Source organism: Lithobates pipiens, unplaced genomic scaffold (assembly GCF_037356315.1).
Source record: "Lithobates pipiens isolate NorthernLeopardFrog02 unplaced genomic scaffold, aLitPip1_a1.2 Scaffold_27, whole genome shotgun sequence".
Taxonomy (NCBI): Eukaryota; Metazoa; Chordata; class Amphibia; order Anura; family Ranidae; genus Lithobates; species Lithobates pipiens.
This window is the reverse complement of record NW_027507788.1, coordinates 131723424-131746294: the sequence shown is the minus strand read 5'-3', so window position 1 is coordinate 131746294 and position 22871 is coordinate 131723424. Positions and strand designations below refer to the sequence as shown.

General features: G+C 46.3%; 1 protein-coding gene across 1 annotated transcript in view; it reads right to left on the bottom strand.

The window, feature by feature from the left end:
• Positions 1-371: 371 nt before the first annotated feature.
• Positions 372-22871, bottom strand: part of HSD17B14 (hydroxysteroid 17-beta dehydrogenase 14) — an 89530-nt gene continuing 67030 nt past the window's right edge. Inside the window, exons 8-9 of the mRNA XM_077457457.1 lie at positions 21172-21268; positions 372-1512 (exon numbers count right to left, since the gene is read on the bottom strand). Coding sequence (XP_077313583.1) covers positions 1354-1512; positions 21172-21268 — 256 coding nt within the window. The 3' untranslated portion in view covers positions 372-1353. The remainder of the gene's footprint in view (positions 1513-21171; positions 21269-22871) is intronic.

The window sequence follows — 22871 nt, the reverse complement described above, 5'->3', positions numbered from 1 at the left end:
TGCTTTACAGCAATATATGGATGAACTCATATGTGCATATAGGCCCAGGTTGATAGTGCAGGCAACGTATAAAACAGTAAGTATCTGAAGCCTCACAACAAGAGGGTGCTACCATGAATTGGAAAGCTTTGGAGAGGAGGGTTCAGCACATCAGAGATAAGCTATTGCTGAGCTACCCAGCCTGAAAATACATGTCTAGCAAGTCAAGCTGCATTGTCAGCGTTTTGGAGCATGCACCCTTAAAAAGAAGTAAGCAATTTATTCAGATTAAACGAGATCATGTGTTCTGGCATGAAAGAAGATACCTGAACCAGAGACTGCACAAAGGATACAATGGAATTTTACAAAAAAAAAGTAAATAAAAATCTATGTAACATTTTATAAAATATTTATTCCCTTTTTCATGTTGAAATTGTAATTATTAAACAAAAATAAAAAAAGTAACAGTATATTTTTTTAATGTGATAATACCACAAGCTTCAAGCAATTATCAAGTGGTGCCAGTGTTTAATAAAACTTGTTTTTATGTATAATTCTGCAAATTGGTTAGCTATATTGGCTCACAATATATGGAGGTTGTGCTTCCTCATTAGTATCGTAACACAAAGATTGTCCTTTGCCTTCACTACTTAATCAGTCAAAGCCGGTGTACTATCACATAGTGTCCCCCATCAGATAGTGTCCGCTGTGTACTGCGCATGCGCAGTATACAGGACACACAGATTCCGAAAATAGCCGAAGATGAACGGCGCCTGCGCCGTGAGTCCAGGTTCTAGCCCCACCATCCAAGTGGACATAGAGTTAGAATAAAAACAGCCGAGCACAGCGAGGCCCTGCCCAAAGCGTGGTGAGCGAAGCAAGCCCTATGTCCACTTGGATGGTGGGGCTTGCACCTCGACTCACGGCGCAGGCACCGTTCATCTTTCCGAATCTCCTTCTGCTCTGTACTGCGCAAGCGCTGTGCCTGCGCAGTTCGGGGTGGACACTATCCAATGGCCGGACGCTATATGGCAGAACACCAGCTCAGTGAACTGGAACTACTATAGGGCCACTTCCATTAAATTTGATTATACCATGCATACCTGCTATTGTCTACATTCTGACACAAACTAGCATTAGATAGGAGGCATACACAGATTACAGTGGACGGCAATTTGTGATATATTCAGAAAAAACGCTCCCAAAACTGGAAATAATGTAACAGTGACAGTGCAACCAGCTACATGTTTGCTTTCATTTTGTAAACTTTCCAAAAAAAAATGTACAACGAGAATATGATTGGATGCTATAGGTCACACCCTATTTTCCTGGCCTTTGGTTTTCATACATCAGTTGTCCCATGGACACTTAGTTCTAAATGCTGTTTTGGGTCTTCTGTTGATTCTTACTGCCGTAATTCAGTTCAGCTCCACCGGTAAGGAGAAGATCAATTCCGGTGCAGAATGTGGCTTCTGCTGCCAGGTAAAGTACAGCTTTTGCACACTCTTCCGCTGTGCCTATACGACCAAGTAACTGAAAGAAAAAAAAGATCAAAGGAATACAAGAATTGGGAGAGGAAAACAAATGTTAAGTCACAAATGCAGATTAGTGTAAGGTAAATCAAGGTAAGCAGGTATTGTGCAAGTCAGCTGATATTGTAAAAGACCAGGATTGATAGGCACAAACAGCATTATCTCTACATAAAGTATACTGGTGATTTTTCTTTTTAGTGGAAAGATACTGTACATATAAAAACCTGAAACACAGACAGTAAATAGTGATGGACAAACTTCCGACAGGACGTTTCGCGAACGTGGACCGCGAACGCGGCTGATAGTTCGCGAACCGGAACGTTCGCGGCGGGCCCCATTGACTTCAATGGGAGGCGAACTTCGCAAACTTACAGGTCAAATTTGCAGCCACAAAATAATTACTAGCTGTGCAAACATAGTCCCACCACATGGCCAATGACATAACACATGTATGAGGTGAATCTGGGATCGACAACTACAAGCATTCTTTTTTTTATATGGGAAATTGTTGTGACAATTCAGGACTGTGGAGCGCATGAAGGCAATGGAGGAGAGGGAAGGTCAGGGTAGGCAAAGAGGGTGCAGGAGATGATCACCAGCAGTGTGACATACAGCAATGACACCTGCACTGTGATAGAGTCATCTGACAACAGCACCGTGATAGAGAGCACTGACATCAGCAGCGTGACATAAAGCACTAACACCAGCACCGTGATATACAGCACTGACAGCAGCACCACGATAGAGAGCACTGACATCAGCAGCGTGACATACAGCAATGACACCTGCACCGTGATAGAGTCATCTGACAACAGCACCATGATAGACAGCACTGACATCAGCAGCGTGACATAAAGCACTAACACCAGCACCGTGACATACAGCACTGACAGCAGCACCGTGACATAAAGCACTAACACCAGCACCGTGATATACAGCACTGACAGCAGCACCGTGATAGAGAATACTGACATCAGCACCGTGATATACAGCACTGACACCTGCACCGTAAGCAGCCCCAGGAGGAAGTCAGCATAGCACAGGGATGGTGGGAGCCCCTCGTAATGAGCATAGCACAGGGATGGTGGGAGCCCCTCATAATGAGCATAGCACAGGGATGGTGGGAGCCCCTCATAATGAGCATAGCACAGGGATGGTGGGAGCCCCTCATAATAAGCAGCCCCAGGAGGATGTCAGCATAGCACATGGATGGTGGGAGCCCCTCATAATAAGCAGCCCCAGGAGGATGTCAGCAGAGCACAGGGATGGTGGGAGCCCCTCATAATAAGCAGCCCCAGGAGGATGTCAGCATAGCACAGGGATGGTGGGAGCCCCTCATAATATGCACAGCAGAGGTACAGCCCCAGGAGGATGTCAGCACAGCACAGGGATGGTGGGAGCCCCTCATAATAAGCAGCCCCAGTAGAAATATGACACCACTCAACCTCTTCAAAGAGGAGGGTACGGGCATATAGTACGGTGTGCTTTTTTTGGACAAGGAAGTGAGCCAAATGAAGAAAGAAGGTCTCACCCAGTAGTCCAGGGGTTCATTACTCTTTAGAGCGTCCACATCGGTCGTTAACCCGATGTAGTCGGACACCTGACGGTCTAGGCGTTCCCTGATGCTGGATCCGGATGACACCTGTCAATGGGTCGGCTGAAAGAATGACCTCATATCCGAAGTCACCAACACATCTTCAAACCGGCCTCTTCTTGCAGGCGCTGTTGGATTGGTACCCGCAATTCCTTCTCTGGGAGTGGGAATTGCTCCTCTGCCAGCGCACGCAAAGGCAGAATGCAGCATTTCTCGAAGCAAGGCCTGGAAGTGCTCCATTCTGCCAGCCCTCTGTGACGGCGGTAACATTTCCGCCATTTTGTGTTTGTACCGGGGGTCTAAGTACGTTGCCACCCAGTACTGGTCCTTGACCCTTATGCTTTTTATACGGGGGTCCCTATTAAAACACTGGAGCATGAAGGCCCCCATTTGCACTAAAGTGGAAGCGGTGTGGTGGCCTGGCTCCTGCTCATCATCCAGGATAATGTCGTCCTCTTCATTCTCCTCTCCCCATCCACGCACAACAGGGATCCCAGAAAGGTTTAAAGCATGCTCTTCTTGCTCCTCCTCATCCGCCCCGGCACCATCCTCCTCTGACTCCTCTTCAGACTCCTGTTGTTCACTTGTCTCAGATAGAGTAGCCCCCCTGGGAATTCATCCAGCATTGTGACTTCCTCATCTTCCCGCTCCTACTCCTCCACAGCTTGATCAATGACACGACGCAATGCATGCTCCATAAAGAAGGCATAAGGTACCATGTCACTGATGGCGCCATGGCTGCGACTGACCAGTTTGGTGATCTCCTCAAATGGGCGCATTAGTCTGCATGCATCGCGCATGAGCAGCCACTGGCGCGGTGAAAAAAACCCAGCTCCCCAGAACCTGTTCTGCCGCAGAGTTCATACAGGTAGACGTTAACTGCACGTTTCTGCTGGAGCAGCCTATCAAGCATATAGAAGGTTGAGTTCCATCGCGTCGGGCAATCGCAAATAAGACGTCTGACCGGCAGATTGTGTCGCCGCTGAATGTCAGCAAGGCGAGCCATGGCCGTGTAAGATCTTCTGAAATGGGCCGAGATTTTCCTTGCCTGCCGCAAGATGTCCTGGACCCCAGGGTATTTGACAAGGAATCGCTGCACGACCAAGTTTAAGACGTGTGCCATGCATGGCACGTGCGTGATTTTGCCCTGTTTCAATGCGCTAAGCAGATTGGCACCGTTGTCACACACCACTTTACCAACTGTCAAATTGAGCGGTGTTAGCCACTGATCTGCCTGTGAACGCAAAGCTGAAAGGAGTGCCGGGCCAGTGTGGCTCTTGGCTTCCAGGCACAACAGACGCAGCACGGCATGGCAACGTCTCACCTGGCATGTCGAATAGGTTCTGGGGAGCTTGGGCGGCTCAGCGGAAGAGACGCTAGCAGCGGAAAAGGAGGAGTCAGGGGAGGAGGATGGAGTAGGAGGAGGAGGAGAAGAAGAGTCAGGCCTGCATGCAATCCGTGGCGGTAAAACCAAATCTACACGGGTGCTACGGGTTACATGCTTGATGGCCGTCAGAAGGTTCACCCAGTGGGCAGTAAAAGTGATATACCTTCCCTGCCCGTGTTTGCTAGACCACGTGTCTGTAGTCAGATGTATCTTGGCACCGACACTGTGTGCCAGAGATACATTCACTTGCCGCTGAACATGGCCATATAGCTCTGGGATGCCCTTCTCTGAGAAATACTTCCTTCCTGGGACCTTCCATTGTGGTGTTCCAATGGCCACAAATTTGCGAAAGGCCTCCGAGTCCACCAGTTTATATGGCAGTAGTTGGTGGGCTATGAGTTCTGACAAGCCAGCCGTCAACCGTTGGGCAAGAGGGTTATCCGGTGTCATCATTTTTTTACGCTCGAACATTAGGCCCACGGAAGCCTGCCTTTTTGCAGAAAAACGTGAGCTTGGCGTGATGGTAGGTGGAGTGGAGGACAATTGTGAGGAGAGAGGAGAAGTAGAAGACGAGGCTGGACGGTGAGAGCCTGGAGTGTGGCTTTGTGTGTTCCGTTGCTCCCACTCGGCTCGGTGATGGCTGCTCATGTGCCTTCTTAAGGCGGTCGTCCCTAGGTGAGTGTTGGGCTTACCGCAACTAATGTGTTGACTGCAAAGATTGCAGATGGCAACGCTATTGTCAGCAGCGGACACGTTAAAAAAAAGCCCACACTGCGGAGCCATGTGCCGGTGTCCTGGGAGCGCCAGATATGACCGTACATGGTCGATGACTCGCTCCTGATACATTTGCAGTCTGCTTTGTCCCTCCTGTGCAATGTAAGTTATTCCTGCTTCTCCTCCCTATCTGCTGGTCCATATCTCCCTCTGAACTCCCCTCCTCTTCCTCTCTTGTGGGCACCCACGTGACATTACTAGACACGTCATCGTCGACGTCGACGTCACCTTCCCCACCGCTATAAGTAGAGATCTCGGAGTAGGCAGCAACACCGGGGACCAACCTCCTCCTTGGGCTGATCTGGGTACTGTCGTCAGACTGCTGAGTAGCGGTTGTTGCTACCTCCTCTTCCTGATCCAATACCAAGAGTGGCTGCGCATCAAAAATGTCTTGATATGGATCGGAAAATAATTCCTGTGACTCAAGTGGAAGGTATGTGGTGGTGGTGTTGTTGGTGGTAGTGTCTTTGGGGGTGCACATAGCAGAGAGTGAAGAAGAGGGTGCAGATCGAGAGGATGAGGAGGGTGAAGAAGAGTAAGGCTGAGTGAGCCACTCAACCAAGTCTGGTGCGTCCTTTAAAGTAATTGAACGCACCTTCTGCAACTTCCCACTTTGGCTCAAGCCTGTTGCTCCTGCCCTACCCCTACCACCCCTGTGGAAGGGCCTACCTCTTCCTCCACCTGTCATTTTTTAAATGACCCTGTGACAAAACTCTCAGTCCCTATACCGATGAAGGACTGCTGCAGTATAGGGCAGCGGTCAGCAGTAGTGCACCTCAACCCTATGTATTGTGGACCTATACCAGTCCTTATAGAATAGCAGACTGTACCTCACTCAACCCTATGTACTGTAGTACCCTATACCTTACCAGTCCTTATAAGGACCTTTGTGGAACAAGTAGGTTGTGTGTGACTGATTAGCAGACTGTACGTCAGTCCCTATACCGATGAAGGACTGCTGCAGTATAGGGCAGCGGTCAGCAGTAGTGCACCTCAACCCTATGTATTGTGGACCTATACCAGTCCTTATAGAATAGCAGACTGTACCTCACTCAACCCTATGTACTGTAGTACCCTATACCTTACCAGTCCTTATAAGGACCTTTGTGGAACAAGTAGGTTGTGTGTGAGTGATTAGCAGACTGCACGTCAGTCCCTATACCGATGAAGGACTGCTGCAGTATAGGGCAGCGGTCAGCAGTAGTGCACCTCAACCCTATGTATTGTGGACCTATACCAGTCCTTATAGAATGGCAGACTGTACCTCACTCAACCCTATGTACTGTAGCACCCTAGACAGACCAAGTTACCAGTCCTTATAAGGACCTTTGTGGAACAAGTAGGTTGTGTGTGAGTGATTAGCAGACTGCAGCAGAAGGGCAGCAGTCAAGTATAATATTCTTTCTATATTTGGAAGAAAGAATATTATACGTGCACAAGCCTATTACCATACCACTGATACCAGTCCTGAAAAGAACCTTTATGGACCTAATATAGTAACAGCTACTGATTAAACTGACCCTCACTGCCTCACACACTGCTTCCTGCCTGTCCCTATATAAACTAACAAAACAGGGGCTACTGGAACAATAACTGGAATAGCACTTTTGTGGACCTGATAGTAACAGCTAATGACTAAACTGACTGTCCCTACAGCAGACACACCGTCCTGTCCCTTTCTCTAAACTGACAAAAGACACTCAGGCTGCTGCAACAATCAGTAGCACAGCAAACCTATATCCTGAACTGTGAACTACACCTAACACCTATACCAGTCCTGAAAAGAACTTTTGTGTACCAAATAGCTAGCGATTTGGGTCACTGCAATCTCTCCCTGCTCCACACAGCAACCTCTCACTATAGTGACAGAAGAAAGAATGTAAAATGGCCGCGGGATCGGGTCTATTTATAAGTTAGGGGGAATGTCCAAGTGTCCATGTGCTATAATGTCTCAATTGGCTGTCCTGTACCCCATGATGGATGTGTCATCATAGGTCAAAGTTCTTTTACACAGTAAACACGGAAGTCCGCCGGGCGAACGGCGCCAATAGTCCACCAAACAGGCGGACCGCGAACAGCCGAAATTTGCTGCAAAACGACCGCCGGGCGAACCGTTTGGCCATCACTAACAGTAAACAGTGAACTACAGTTCTGTGCAACAACAGGGTTTGTTCATATATTAGGGACTGCTCACAAGTAAGAAGGCTGGCCAGAGGCTAGCCTGTATTTGTAGGAGGTATCTGGGGGTTATATCTCCCTTCACCTCTGTCTGATCCCGCGTCGGCTCATCTTTAGGGTTACAGTTGGCGTAATTTTCGGGTTCACAGGGCATCCGTGTCACTTTTGGTTTCCCATCTCCTGCCCTACATTCCTGCAGTTGCGTTCGGCACCTGGTTTTGTCAAGCCTTCTGGTTCAATATGTCTGAGCCATGTTATGTTTTTTTGATAGGGGCTGTGTAGGTATCTCCCATCCCAGTCCCAAAAATCATCATTATTTTGGGTTTCACTCTCGGCTCTAATCTCTTGTTTGCGAGGTTGCCTGGAGAACTGGTCGGATACGTCAGACCATTCATCTTTGGTCTGATCCCCAGCCTGTTCCAAGGGGGCTCTCAATCACTTTTGGGTATGCTGAATCAAGCCATGAGAATTACTCCACAGGATGAAGTCTAGCCTCCTTTCCCATTTTAGGACTCCGACTCGGTTGTCGGGTTACGAGCAGAAGCGCGACTCGACTTGAATCATATGGGACCAGTTTTCTGTGTGTCTGGAATCATATCTCCATGTTTATTCCAAAACCATGAGCAGGGCTCTCGGAGTGTTTCAGTCACCGCTGACTCAGTTAATTTTGGCCCTCCGGAAATTTTTGTTTGCCCTAATGTGCGCAAATTTTTTTTTGTTATTTGCCCAATACTGGCAGTTACAGTCACATGGGGACCAGTTGGTCAAGGAGCTCAGTGTTATGGATGGTTTGGCCATAGCCTAATTTTAATAAGGTGGATCAGGGGGTTGGAAGATTTCTAAGGTTCCTGACTCTGGCTTTCGATGCATATTGCCACAGCATATTGGCCTTATCCGTCAACTCTATCAAGCATATCTATCAGGTATGGAAAAAATGTGTAAACTGCGCTTGGATGCAGGATGATTAAAATAAACAATAATACTAAAAATAAATAAATAATAGGCAGCGGCTCAAAGTGAGATACAGACACTCAAATGCAAATATAAAAAATAAAAAAGAGCAGCGCCAATAGTGCTAAATAAATGATGAGAAAATAAATGACATAAATAACTATAATAAAAAATAAATAAAAATAAATGACCATACATATAGTGTTCACAAAGAAAGTATCACCAATCTCTAAAAGATAGGGACCTTATATCTAATAAAATAAACATAACTAAAAATTAATATAACTAAAGTCCATTAAGATGATCCGAAAATCCAGGCGTTCAACATATCACCACCGTGATCACACACAATTCTTGGAAAATCTTGTGCCCGTCACCAGATAAGTGATGCGCTTACCAGATGAATGGATAATTAAAGCCTTGGAAATATTTAAATCGAAGTAGAAAGACTAGAGCTCCAATCAAGCCTCCTGTATCCAGATACCCTCAATATGGAGAAATAGCCAAATCCCAATCTCTGGAGCTCCAATGGGTAAATCATCAGCAACACCGTTTTTAGAAAAAAAGAAATGCCTCCATAGCGTAAAATCGTCAAACAAATTTATTTAAAAAAGAAGAATCACACTTACAAATAGCAGCTTTCTATCAAGCGTTGAGACAGAGTAAAAGCACGCCGGCCGGCATACAAACAAACAAGCGTCCCGTCCTCCCCTCGTAGAGCGTGGTGGCGTCACTGTGTACCTTCCCTTGTTTTGTTATTTGCCCAATACTGGCAGTTACAGTCCATGGGGACCGGTTGGTCAAGGAGCTCAGTGTTATGGATGGTTTGGCCATAGCCTAATTTTAATAAGGTGGATCAGGGGGTTGGAAGATTTCTAAGGTTCCTGACTCTGGCTTTCGATGCATATTGCCACAGCATATTGGCCTTATCCGTCAACTCTATCAAGCATATCTATCAGGTGTCCAGCACTTCAGACCCCTGCAAACTCCTGTCAGTTCGTCCATTTTTGCAGCTCAACCTCTAAAAACGTCCCTATACCAAGAAAAGGGCTTTCGTGGGAATTTTACAGAGCTACTTAACTGGTGCTCATTTTGAAGTGTTCGATCTTCTCTGCAATTATTTCGCAGGGTCTCCTCGGGTCAGCCCTTGCTCCCTTTACCCCACATATCCTCCCACAACAAGCAGTTTGTTCTCATGTCTGTGTTTTCTCAGAAATTAGACTTAATCCAAATCATTTACAAACATTTATTTGGGATCTGGGCAGTTTTGCATGTTCCAAACAGGGGGTCCCTTCTTATCATCAATTCATGGGACGCTGGAATTCCTCCTGTTATAGCTGATACATACTGGATTTGTATACTGAAGCCATCCGGGTGTTCGCTACTCTACTAGACGCATTGTTACCTATCCTTCATCAAGCTTTCTTATCACACCTACTTTCGTGTCTTTTTGCCCTCTTTTAGACATACTGACCAGCTAGGTCAATGCACACCTCAGGTCTTGGCAGCTTGAGGATCACATTTCCAAGTGAAGACTCTGATTACAAGTAAGAAGGCTGGCCGGAGGCTAGACTGTATTTGTAGGAGGAGTCTGGGGGATATATAGCCCTCCTCCTCTGTCTGATCCTGCTTCGGCTCATCTTCAGGGTTCCCACCCATTTCCCCCAAACCTTCATATATAAAAGAAAAGTTTCCTCAAAAAACGTGACTTTGAAGGACCATGAACACTCAAAAAGAATTTCCAATTCTTTTTGAATAATCATGGTCCTTCAAAGTCCAGTTTTGTGAGGAAACTTTTCTTTTACATGTTGTATAAGGGATGTGGACCTGAACCTTGACTTTCCCATCCAATTAGTCTTATCCACTTGTTGTCCAAACTTTCATATATACCTATACACATCTTACATTTTTCATATTCATACATTCCGGGTATGCCCTCTTTGAGGCGTACTGACCAGCTAGGCCAAGGCACACCTCAGATCTTGGTAGTTAGGGTATTGCATTTCCAAATGAAGACTCTGAGTACAAATAAAGATTTTTGTTTTATGTCAATACAGAGTGGGAGTCATTTTTTGGGACAGGGTGTTAATGTCACATATGGAATGACTGTAGCCATAGAGATCAAGATCTGATCAACATAGGGGGGAGCATAATATAGAGATCTGGTATTCACAAGTATTGGGACAAGAACCCCAGTCACACCAGATTGTGTTAAATTTAGCAGGACATCCCCTACCCTCATGGGTTATTCAAAAAAGAGGAAGCAATTTATTCACTAAACCTTTCCAGGCACTGATATCTAGAACTTCAGTATATGTAAAATTTAGGACTATAGTTTTCCTTCAATTAAAAAAGCAACAATTGTATGAAAGCTATTTTAGCAAAACACAAATCTATATCACCAAAATACCAAAAAAGTCACCAGTTTGGGTAAGGGAAAGTTTTTACAGTTTTACTTATATTTTTATAGCGTGCTACATAATAGACTATTATTTTTCTAATAAAAAATACTTTGCCCCTAGGGGCACCTCCAGCCCCTTTCCTACTCCTGTAATCACCTTCTCCCAATCCAGCAAAATATCAATGGCTAGATCACCCATCTGCTTGTCAAAAATCTATCCAGCTAGGTCCAGGATCAGTGGAATTGTAGAGTGCATCCAAGATTTTGAACAAGTGGCTGGGCAATATAATGCATAATATCTCACTGGATCAGTGAACGGTGACTAAGCCCGGGGAAAGGGGCTGGGTTTGGGATGATAGAAGTGCAAATTTGTATATACATTAGGCAAGAATTGAATAATGCCAAAGGTTTGGATGATTACTGGTTCATTAATTATGCACAAATGATCTCTGAAAACGTAGAGACCATTTACATCAGATAATCTGATCAATTGGTTGGAAAGTTATGTTTAATTGTCCTATTATCTCTGCTGGTAATATTGCTGTTTCAATAGTGATCATGGGGAGATTTCCCTACATGTGCTATACACCAGATTTGCAGGTTGGAAAAAAGAAAATGTTTAACTGTGCTCAAACAAAAATAACTAACCTGAGCACAGAAATTAAATGTAGACATCCCAAGATGCCCCCATATACATTGTTATCTTCGAAGGTCTACAGAAGCACAGTACCCTGTGCCTTATAATGCAGATATCAATCCCTTCAAGTCAGCACTTGGCCTCCCTCTTCTGTCCCCTGTGCCTTGATGTTGTCCATTGAAGCTACCAACTACATTTGTAGACCAATAGTGAACACATGAGATTTTGTTTCAGAACAGTGGGCCCATGCACTACTTACTATTGTAACTTACGTCTAAGACACTCTCATTTGCAATGGCATTGTATGAAGCAATGATACGGGCAAGGGGGATCAATACAGATAATATAAACATATAAAACCATTATTATAATAGGTACACGCGGTTGTATAGCACAGCTGCCCAACAGTCACAAGGTAGAACAGAGAAGACAGCTCTGGCCATGTCATCCTATTGAGGGTTATGTGAAAAAAACACACAAATTGAAATAGATCAAGGTTGTCTTTTTTAAGTGGGTGGCAGTGGTTGCAGTTGCCCCAATGGTATCCTCAACAGGCTAAACCAAATATGCAATAAAATCTAGGCTTTACTCCAAAAAATGCTGCAATGCCTCTATGCCATGAAAGCAATCACTCTTGTATTCATGCTTGTATGCCCTCTAATAAAAATATGATCACAGCTGTGAATTGTGGAATGCAGCTGACAATGGTTAGTGGTTAGCTGTCAAAACTCATGATGTCATTGCACAATGCACTCCACAGCCATGTTTGTATTAGGTGGCACACCAATGGAGTTTACATGGACTATATGATCTTGACCCTATAAACACATGCAATACAGAAATAAAAAAATTAAAATAAACTACAGTTTATCAATCCTATAAGACACCGAAGGTCAAGGGAAATATAATTTGGATAGATAACATCTGTATGAATTACCCACTGGCTTTTATCTTTTCCTGACACCAGTACTGACATCTCATCTATGAGTTCTTCTGCTTCCTTTGATTTTTTATTTTGCATCCAGTGGGTACCTAATATCCTGTGCACAGTTGTCAGCCCTGCTCTGTTCTTTTTTGTGGGCTACAGAACACCTCCCTCTTCCAATATGGAGATGAGGAGGAGAGGTTTTCTGTAGTACACAGAAGAGAACTGGATAGGGCTGACAACACTGCTTAGGATTTCAGTGCAGCGGAGGCACGGTGTTGTCAGCTCTCAAAGGAAATTAGGATCACATAACATTTTTGAAAGATCAATGGGTATTTTTCTGTACTTGCAGCATTTTTAAATAGAGAATACCGGTATGTGGGAAACGTTTCTGTATTGCTCAAATGTATTAAAACAAGCTTTTTTTTTTTCACCCTCAGTATATATTTTAAGGCAGAGATACACCTAACTTTTGTAAAACTGCAAGCAGGATTTTTTTTATTGCAGAAAAGACATGCTATGTCTCTTTTGCAATAATACAAACTTTGTTATTTTTTGACAAGTGTTGGCCTTCCATGTTCTCCTTGCTACAAAGGCCACTTATAGGTTGGGGTGGTTTCCATGTGTTTGTATTTTTGGTGAATTGGTGAGGGTGTAGCGGTCAGAGGTATAGGAGACCGCAATGCAGGTTTCAAGTACGGGACAGCAGACAAGGAGGCTGAAACAAAAACCGGCTTTATTAAACAGTAAGATATAATGGCCGGAGGAGGAGGATAACAGTATTAACAATTCACAGTAGTTTACAGTAAGGCTAACTGGAATGTGGTACACAAAATGGCTTTCCCGCCAACACATGCACAGTGATACAGGCTACCCTCTTCTAATATGTCCTGCCTGATTCCCGCTTATCGGGACACGTTTCTACAACGTACTATCTCAGTAGGGACTGTACTATTCCCTATCACAATCCAGCACCGGTGCTCACTCACAGTTTGTTAGACAGCTGGAGGGTCCCTTGTCTTGGCCTCCTTCATGAGGCAGGTGAAGTCCAGTTCCTAGTGCTGCAGCTTGCCCGTCTGGGACGGATGGATGAACACAGATGCGGCCCAAAATCACCACAGCTCTCTCTCTCTGCCCGAGGTGCCCGATCTTTAGCTGGATACTGCGACTCTTTATCCACACAAAGTCTCCCTCTCCTCAGGGCAGACTTGACTTTTCCTCAGCTCCGCACAGGAATTCCTCAGCTGCCCACACACTCCTCACAGTTCTCTCTCACTGCCACTTCCTGTTTCCTCTCCTCTGAAGGGTCGGCAGCAACAGTGACATCTTGTGGCTAAACTGGAAATAGCAGGCTGTATATATTATAGATGGAACACAGTGCAATATAGTTCAGTAATCCTAGGGGCTGACCCCTACATGCCTCCCCGCTTAAAGGTGGCCGTCCTCGGCCTTGCTATATAGTCCATGGGGAAGAAAAGGGTTAAATCAATCTTTAACGGCAGCACAACATTGTTCATAATACATACAGTTAGACCAAATAAACTGATCAGCATTGTACCTGTTTGGTGGAACCCCTGCAGTAGACCTACTAGATCTCCGAAGGTCTTGTCTTTCTGTTAGGACTTGTCCTTCCTCCCTTGGAGCTGGTACTGGTTCTATAACAGGGGCTTCATCACGTGCAGAGTCAGGAACAATCCACCAGTCTTCAATATTATTCCCATCGGAAATGACAAATTCTGAGGAAGGGGCAGGGAGTGGTGTCCTCTGTGCAGGTATCCGATCTTCTGACCGACATGGCCGTAGCATATTCCTATGTAGAACCCTTGAAGCCGACTCCCCATTCTCAACACGAACTTCGTAAACTGGACCATTGGGATACACTCTCTTGATCACTTTGTACGGCTGTACCTCCCAACGCTCACTCAACTTGCCTCTGGGCCGTTTCTCTCGAACCAGCACCCGGTCTCCAGGTTGCAACGGAATCTCTTGGATGGGAGGACGGTCAGTATAAGTCTTTTCTTGCAATCTCTGGCCTACTAACCGGCAGATGGTCTGGAGTCGCTTGCGGTGTTCTTTCACCCATGAGGTGGTTGATCGCTCTATCACATCTTCTGGCTGTTCCAAATTCAATTCGACAATTTCTCGTCCGGCTCTACCGAACAGTAGCATGTATGGGGTATAGCCGGTGGTAGTGTGGACACGATTATTGTAGGCCCAGACTAATTCAGGCAGATAGTCTGGCCAGTGCGTCTTTTTGTCCTCCTCTAAGGTCCTCAGCATCTGAAGCAGAGTCCGATTAAAGCGCTCACAGGCCCCATTCCCTTGGGGATGATATGGAGTTGTCCTGGATTTTCCAATGCCATACAGTCGGTGTAACTCCTCCATCACTTTCCCTTGAAAGCATGCTCCTTGATCTGAGTGAATCCGTTTCGGGCATCCATAGACCCGGATGAAATCTTGACAGATGGCCCGAGCTGCAGACTCAGCCGTCTGGTCCCGAGTTGGAGTGACCACTGCAAACTTGGAGAAGTGGTCAATCATGACCAGGCAGTATTGTGGGCCTCTGGCTGACTGTCCCACGAGGAGATAATCTATCAGCAATACCTCCAGCGGTTCCTTGGTCTGTATGGGCTGTATGGGTGCCCTCTGCTCTGTGCTTTTAGTAAGCTCACACACTCTACACTGTCGGCAGACTTCTTCAACTACGACCTCCAGTCGTGGACAATACACATAACGCTGCAGCCACTGGTAAGTTTTGACTGGCCCGAAATGAGCTCCAAATTCATGAGCTTCCCTGGCTATCTCTAGTGCCAGACTCCTTGGTATGACAACCTGCCATCTTGCCTCCAGATCGGCAGGCTGCTGCCACTTGCGGTATAGAACAGCTCCATGAACCTCTAGTCTGTCCCATTGATGTAGAATTGACTTCATCTCAGCATCAAGATCAGCCCTTTCCTCTCTGTCTGGTTTTCTTTGCCGAGCCACCCAACCTTTTATCTGTCGCAGTCCAATGTCTTCATCTTGTATTCGCCCCCATTCCTCATTAGTTCTTGCTAATGCCTTAGGCAGGGACCGGGCCTCCCCGCTTGTCTGTGCTGCGACTGCTGGAGGTGTAAACTTGCGGAAGTCTTGAATTTCATCCTCTTCCTTTTGTTCATCAAGCTCTCCCAATGGAGTTTCAAAAGTAACCCTCGACAGACCATCAGCATTGGTATTCTCTGTAGCAGAGCGATAGCGAATTGAGAAGTCATACTTTGCAAGGCGAGCTGCCCAACGTTGCTCCAGGGCTCCCAGTCTAGCAGTATCCAGATGGGCCAGGGGATTGTTATCAGTCCGTACAAAGATTTTAGCCCCTGTAAGGTAACCGGCAAACTTCTCTGTCATGGCCCACACCAGGGCAAGGAGCTCTAGCCGGAAGGAACTATAGTTATGAGGGTTTCGCTCCGTATCCCGCAGGGACCTACTGGCATAGGCAATCACTCTTTCGTGTCCGTCCTGCATCTGTGACAACACTGCCCCGAGTCCGTAGAGACTACCGTCAGTAGATAAGAAGAATGGTTTGTCAAAATCAGCATAAGCCAAGATGGGGGCCGATGTCAGAGCCTCTTTCAAGGTCAGGAAGGCCTCCTCTTGCTTCTGTCCCCAGGGAACACTTTGACTCTTGGATTGCCCAGCAGTTCCTCTCAAAATCTCATTCAGAGGGCCCGCTATCTTTGCATAGTCTTTGATGAACCGCCGGTAGTAACCAGTCAGACCAAGGAAGGCCTTCAACTCACGCAGCGTTCTAGGCTCCGGCCATTGTTGAATGGCAGCCACTTTATTTTGGGATGGCAGCACCCCGTCTTTGGACACCGTATGGCCTAAGTACTCGATCTCCTTCTTGAAGAGATGACACTTCTTTGGCTTTATCTTCAGGCCATGGGCCCGCAGTCGCTCAAGTACCTGTCCTAATCGGGCCAAGTGTTCTTCAAAAGTAGCAGAGTACACTATAATATCATCCAAGTATATCAGGGTAGCTTCAAAATTTAGATCTCCCAGACATTTTTCCATCAGCCTCTGAAAGGTTCCTGGGGCATTAGACAGCCCAAATGGCATCCTATTAAATTCAAACAGACCCATGGGAAGTATGAATGCTGTCTTTTCCTTGTCTTGTTCAGCCACCGGTACCTGCCAGTATCCACTTGCTAAATCCAAGGTGGAGAAGTATTTAGCCCGCCCTAGGGCTGTTAGGGACTCTTCGATGCGAGGCAGAGGATATGAGTCCCGCACTGTGCACGCATTCAATCTCCGGTAATCCACACAAAATCGAATGGTGCCATCCTTCTTCTTGACAAGCACCACTGGGGCTGCCCAGGGACTTTGACTACCCCGAACCACTCCTGAATCGATCATCTGTTTCAGCAATGTCTTCACCTCTTGATACAACTTGGGTGGAATCTGTCGATATCTCTCTCGGCTTGGGGGAGTGTCCCCCGTCGGTATCTCATGTGTGATAGCATCTGTGCAACCAAAGTCATTGGCATTGCGGGCAAACGCAGCTTGATTCTCCCACAGCATGGTTTCAACTGCTCGTAAATGATCCGGACTTAGAGCTTTCACATCTATCTCCATTTGTTCCAAGATGACTGTCCCATTCCATTCTGGGGTCGGTGCCTCTGCAGGCTTTGCAGTAACTGCCAAGGTCCAAGCAGAATTGCCTATCGGAGCTAGAGTCACTTCTCCCTGACTCAGCACTTCTCCCCGATGTAGGTACACGCGAGCCAGTTCCACTCCTGGCACCAGAGAGACTTCCCGTTGTCCAACGTTTACAGCTCTTATGGGTACTCGTCCATTTTGGACTACTGCCAGTGTCCGGGCCACTAGGACATCCTGACCTAACTCTCCCAGGCCTGCAGGCTCAATGATCACCTCCATACCTTCAAGGTTGCGGGAGGTTCCCACGGGCAAAGTCAGTATAGTCTCCCGATCAGGAGGGAGGGTAAGGGTAGCCCTTCCCGGCACTCGAATATTTCCTACAGACTGATGTACTGGGACACTCTTCTGTGTCCCACAAAACCGGATTAACCGTTGAAATGCCTTTTGCGTTGGTTTGTGTGGAGTGGCATTCTTCCAATAGCCCGGCCCCCTTTTAGTGAACATAATTTGATCCAACTCTCGCAGGATATTCATGCCCATTATCACCGGTACATCTTCTTTGAAGGTTTCAGGGACCAGCAGGATACCTTTTTTCCCAACTTCCTGTCCACACAGACGTACATTCATCCATACGACACCTGTGACAGGGATTTGTTGCTGGTTAGCTGCTGTGACCTGGATCAATGTCCCCTGTTCTGGCTTGGCCAGTGCTTGAAAGTAACGGTTGAAATATGACTCAGGCATGGTCGTTACCTGTGATCCGGTGTCCACTAAACAGTTGACTGGAATGCCTTCAAACTCGGCTCTTATGGTGGGACATCCTGCAACCAGGTGTTCGGAGCTGTGCTGAGTGGCCTGACACTCTACTTCCCCCGCAGTGTGCCTCATTACTGCGGGGGCCTGAAGTTTAACGCCGGCTCTGGGCGTCTAGGCAGGTCCCTCCGGCATTCTCTAGCGAAGTGTCCTTTTTCTCCACACCGCCAGCACTGAGCCTCTCTGCGTTGTTCTCTCTGTCTGTGTGCGGGAGGCGCCCGTAGGCCTGGACTGGCCGAGCTCACTGGAGGATATTGAGGGACTCGGTAGGTGGGAATACGTGGGTAAGGATGCTCTGGTGCAGGAACCATCGAGGCAGTCTGATAAGGTTGTTGTTGCCCCAGATATGCAACCTCAGGGGGGTAGCTCAAATCCATCCGTCTCTCTATTTGCGTCAACTTCTCATGCATGAGACCCAGGGAGCTTTGTAGGTCCTGCACCACTCTAACCAGGACCTCCTCATTCTTCGCAACCCCGAGGGAGGCGGTCTGGGTCCGTATCACTCCAGAGGCATAAATTTCTTCTTTACTTCGCTCCACGGCCTCAGCCAATATTTGCCGAAAATTCAGTGTAGGGTCCACTCTGACTCGTTCCCGTAGGGCTTGTCTCAGGTGAGAGCTGTAGAGTCCCAGGATCAATTGTTCCCTCAGTATCCGGTCTGCGGATCCCATGGCGGTTATCCCGTCTGCCTCTTTTTTCTGTATCTCAGCCAGTACTTCCTGTAGAGCCGTTGCATATTGTGAGACCCCTTCATTTTCCTGCTGTACCCGGTAGAAGAACTTTGCCCGGAGGTGGCCCGCACTAGCTGTTTCACCGTATATTTCTTCTAGAAAGCGCACAATCTCTTTCAAGGTACTGCGCGTAGCTTCCGGTTGTAAGCAAACAGTTTTCCGCGCTTCACCCTCCAGGGCAGCCAAAGCAATTTCCACCTGTAGCTCTGGGCTGACATTGTAAATTCTAGCAACGCTCTGTAATCTCGTCACCCAGTCTGACAGTGACATGTTCTGGCCATCAAATTTTGGCAACAAGTTAAAAAGCATGCCCATAGGGAGGGTCCTTGTAGGGGTTCCACCATTACCTAAGGCATTCACATCAACATCAGGTACGTTGCCTTCAGCCGCCTCCATCTCTGTAACCGTACCCTGCTCGCAGCGCCACTTGTAGCGGTCAGAGGTATAGGAGACCGCAATGCAGGTTTCAAGTACGGGACAGCAGACAAGGAGGCTGAAACAAAAACCGGCTTTATTAAACAGTAAGATATAATGGCCGGAGGAGGAGGATAACAGTATTAACAATTCACAGTAGTTTACAGTAAGGCTAACTGGAATGTGGTACACAAAATGGCTTTCCCGCCAACACATGCACAGTGATACAGGCTACCCTCTTCTAATATGTCCTGCCTGATTCCCGCTTATCGGGACACGTTTCTACAACGTACTATCTCAGTAGGGACTGTACTATTCCCTATCACAATCCAGCACCGGTGCTCACTCACAGTTTGTTAGACAGCTGGAGGGTCCCTTGTCTTGGCCTCCTTCATGAGGCAGGTGAAGTCCAGTTCCTAGTGCTGCAGCTTGCCCGTCTGGGACGGATGGATGAACACAGATGCGGCCCAAAATCACCACAGCTCTCTCTCTCTGCCCGAGGTGCCCGATCTTTAGCTGGATACTGCGACTCTTTATCCACACAAAGTCTCCCTCTCCTCAGGGCAGACTTGACTTTTCCTCAGCTCCGCACAGGAATTCCTCAGCTGCCCACACACTCCTCACAGTTCTCTCTCACTGCCACTTCCTGTTTCCTCTCCTCTGAAGGGTCGGCAGCAACAGTGACATCTTGTGGCTAAACTGGAAATAGCAGGCTGTATATATTATAGATGGAACACAGTGCAATATAGTTCAGTAATCCTAGGGGCTGACCCCTACAAGGGGATGCACTGGATACCTTTGCTGCCATTGTGCTATTGCTGGGTGTCCAGTGCATCCCTATACTTTTAAGGAGGGGTGGGTTCCCTCTAGGCATACCTGCCATCAATCTATCCTTTATTATGTATGTGCTCCATCTTTGGAGACTCTCAAAATTATAGTTAGGACTGCAGTACACTGGGGTGCCATGAAGTGGCCCTGCAGCTTATGCATACATTTGCTAATGTGTGCAAAATAAAGCTCTTAGTTTTAACCTGGATGGTTAGACAGGACAATTCAGATTGTTGAAGGCTGGCTGGTAAGTGAGCTGGAAATTTCTCTTTGTTATTTTTTGACATGCATCACCCTTCCATGTGCTCCTTGCTGCAAAGGCCAGTTATAGGATAGGGTGGTTGCCATTTGTTTGTAATACAAACTTACCTGAATGCTTGCAGCTAAGTCTGCATTCCTGGCACCCTTTGGCTGTGCCAGAATGACTGATTCCAGGGATGATGTCTTCCACTGCTGGCCAATCAAGAGGCCAAAAATAGGGCACCCGGAAGAAGATGACCGTGAGGGATGTAACCACCGCATCAATGGAAGGTAGAGTTGAGTACACTGGGGAAATTTAGTTCCACTTTAACCAGCTAAGTGTGTGCGGCTTTCCTCCTCAAAAGACCCCAATGGAATGACCAGAAGCTGCCAGTAGAGGAACCATAACTGACAGAAGCCACAAATGTAAGCACCATAATTGTCAGATACTCTCCAAAGAAGGACCCATAACTGGTAAAAGCCCCCCAATGCAGGGGCCAAACCTGTAAGAATCCTACCAATAAAAGGTGAAATAACTGTCAGAAGACTGTCAGAATACCCCCCAATGCAGGGGCCATAACTGTTGGAAGCCCATATACAGGAGAATAAATCACTGCTCAAGGTGTGTGATGAGAGACTAGGGAGTCTCATGGAGTGCCAGCCCCGGCCCGCCTCCCTGGGAAACTTGGAAAGAAGAAAAAAATGGCTGCACACCCAGAACTCCCAGTTGCCTTTTTATTAATCACAAGGATAACACCAACAAATGGACACAGGGACGCGTTGCACACATACATCTTGTGCTTAATCATTAACAAATGATTAAGCACAAGATGTATGTGTGAAACGCCTGTACGTGACCATTTTTTGGTGTATATGGTGTTATCCTTGTGATCAATAAACAGGCAACCGGGAGTTCTGAATGTGCAGCCATTTCTTTCCACTATAAGAAGCCTGACAATGAAGGTAATTTAACTGTCAGAAGCCCCTTAATGAGGGGGTCATAACTTTTAGAAGCCCACAATATAGCGGCCATAATTGTAAGATGCCTCCCAGTGAATAGCACATAACTATTTTTAAACTTTGGGCTTCATAGGTTCTGATCGGCAATGCTATTTGGCGGGGATGCACATTTTTTATTGGTTACCCCCTCACCTGGGCATCTTTTCCTCCTAGAATCATAACATCTGGATTAGCAGCATGACTGGAGAGTTCCTTCCAAAGTGGTGTCCATATGTTTCCTGGGGATATGCTGAAAAATATGCACATTTTGTATCATAAAGTTAATTGTGTGCACCATATTATCTGATAAATTCTCTGATAACAGCAAATTCTATTACTGGATTGTAATAGTCACGTAGGTAATCAGAAAATGAACTCTCGATTTATAAAGGGACACTTTTCTCTGGCCAGCTGTTGATGTTGTTACAATCTCTATGATCCATATCTACTAAATATAGCTATACAGGAACTCCATTAGCTGTAAAGATCAATTGCAGGCAACAAGGGAAAGTAATAAGTGAGCTACTAATACTGTACTATCCAGCAAACACTACAGCTGTGTGAAAATCAAAATGTTCATTCAGTTTGCCTTAATGTGAATTCTTTGTAATATAATGGAGCCACAGTCCAGGAAGCAGGTCACCGAGTCATTTGAAGTGCACTCTCCCATCTGCATCACAAGAAAGAGATAACCTATCACTGGATTACCGACACAGGGGGTCTTATAGACCGGTATGCAGTACCTGGATGGAGAACGTCGGGACTGACCAGGTAAATTGTGTTCCCTGTATACATCCCAATGTTTAAAACAAAACATCAGGCAGATATAAAAGTCCTATATCAATGAAGGTTTATGTGCAATTATACATGTAACTGCTACTAGTAAATGTACCTTAATTAATAAGATCCTCTTGCAATCCCCTCTAGCACAGCACTCAAAGAGGGAGAGGAAGCAGCAGCCAAAATATTGCTGCATGCAAATACAGTGACAAGGAAAAATGCTGAGAGGAGGAGATAGAGTGAACAGAGAGATGACCTCACCAGTCTGCTGCTGCTCTGTCATTGTCCAATCAGCAAGCTGGGGATGGATGACACCACTATGTTCCCTAACTATAAATAAGAAAGTGGAGTTATCTGCCTGGCTGTATTATCTGGCAGTGTGGACAATGGTGACTGACCACTGTACTCTCTTCTGAGGTCTCGATTATGAATGGATTTGCTAACAAACACAAATCCATATATAAATGTAAAAGAAAAAAAAAAGTAATGATAAAAACATAAAAATAACTTTTACAATCTTTAGGGTACATTCACACCAGTGACTGCACAAGAATGCAGCGGCTGGCGTGTGGTGGGATGACAGCAGTGCCAATGTGCCAATTGCAGCACATCACACTGTTCATTTATTTTATTTTTTCTTAATATACTATTGAAATGTCATGGAGTGACATGGCTGCAGTGCAATGAACAGCAGTGGATTGCCTCACACTGCCCTGCATTGAAAAAAGTAATACTTTTTTCAGCACACACCATCACAATGTTGTGGTGTGAACCAGCCAGCTCTTCCTTTTGTTTTGGTTCTGGCACAAGGAGACCAACAGACTCAGAGAACACAGCAGGAAGGTCCCACCACCTCACTGCGCGCTTCCAGGTCCATGCAAAACCTGATTGACAGATCTGGAGCTGTACAGTGATTTTGACAAGGGGGTGACTGCTGGGGGTAGGATCTCTAAGCTCGCATATAATGAAGGGGGGCGTAATTATGGAATCTTTGCCCTGGGTGCTGGATGACTTTGTCCTGGCACTGGGTAGTGGGCTCAGAAAGATAGTCAATTTCAACCAAAGTGATAAAA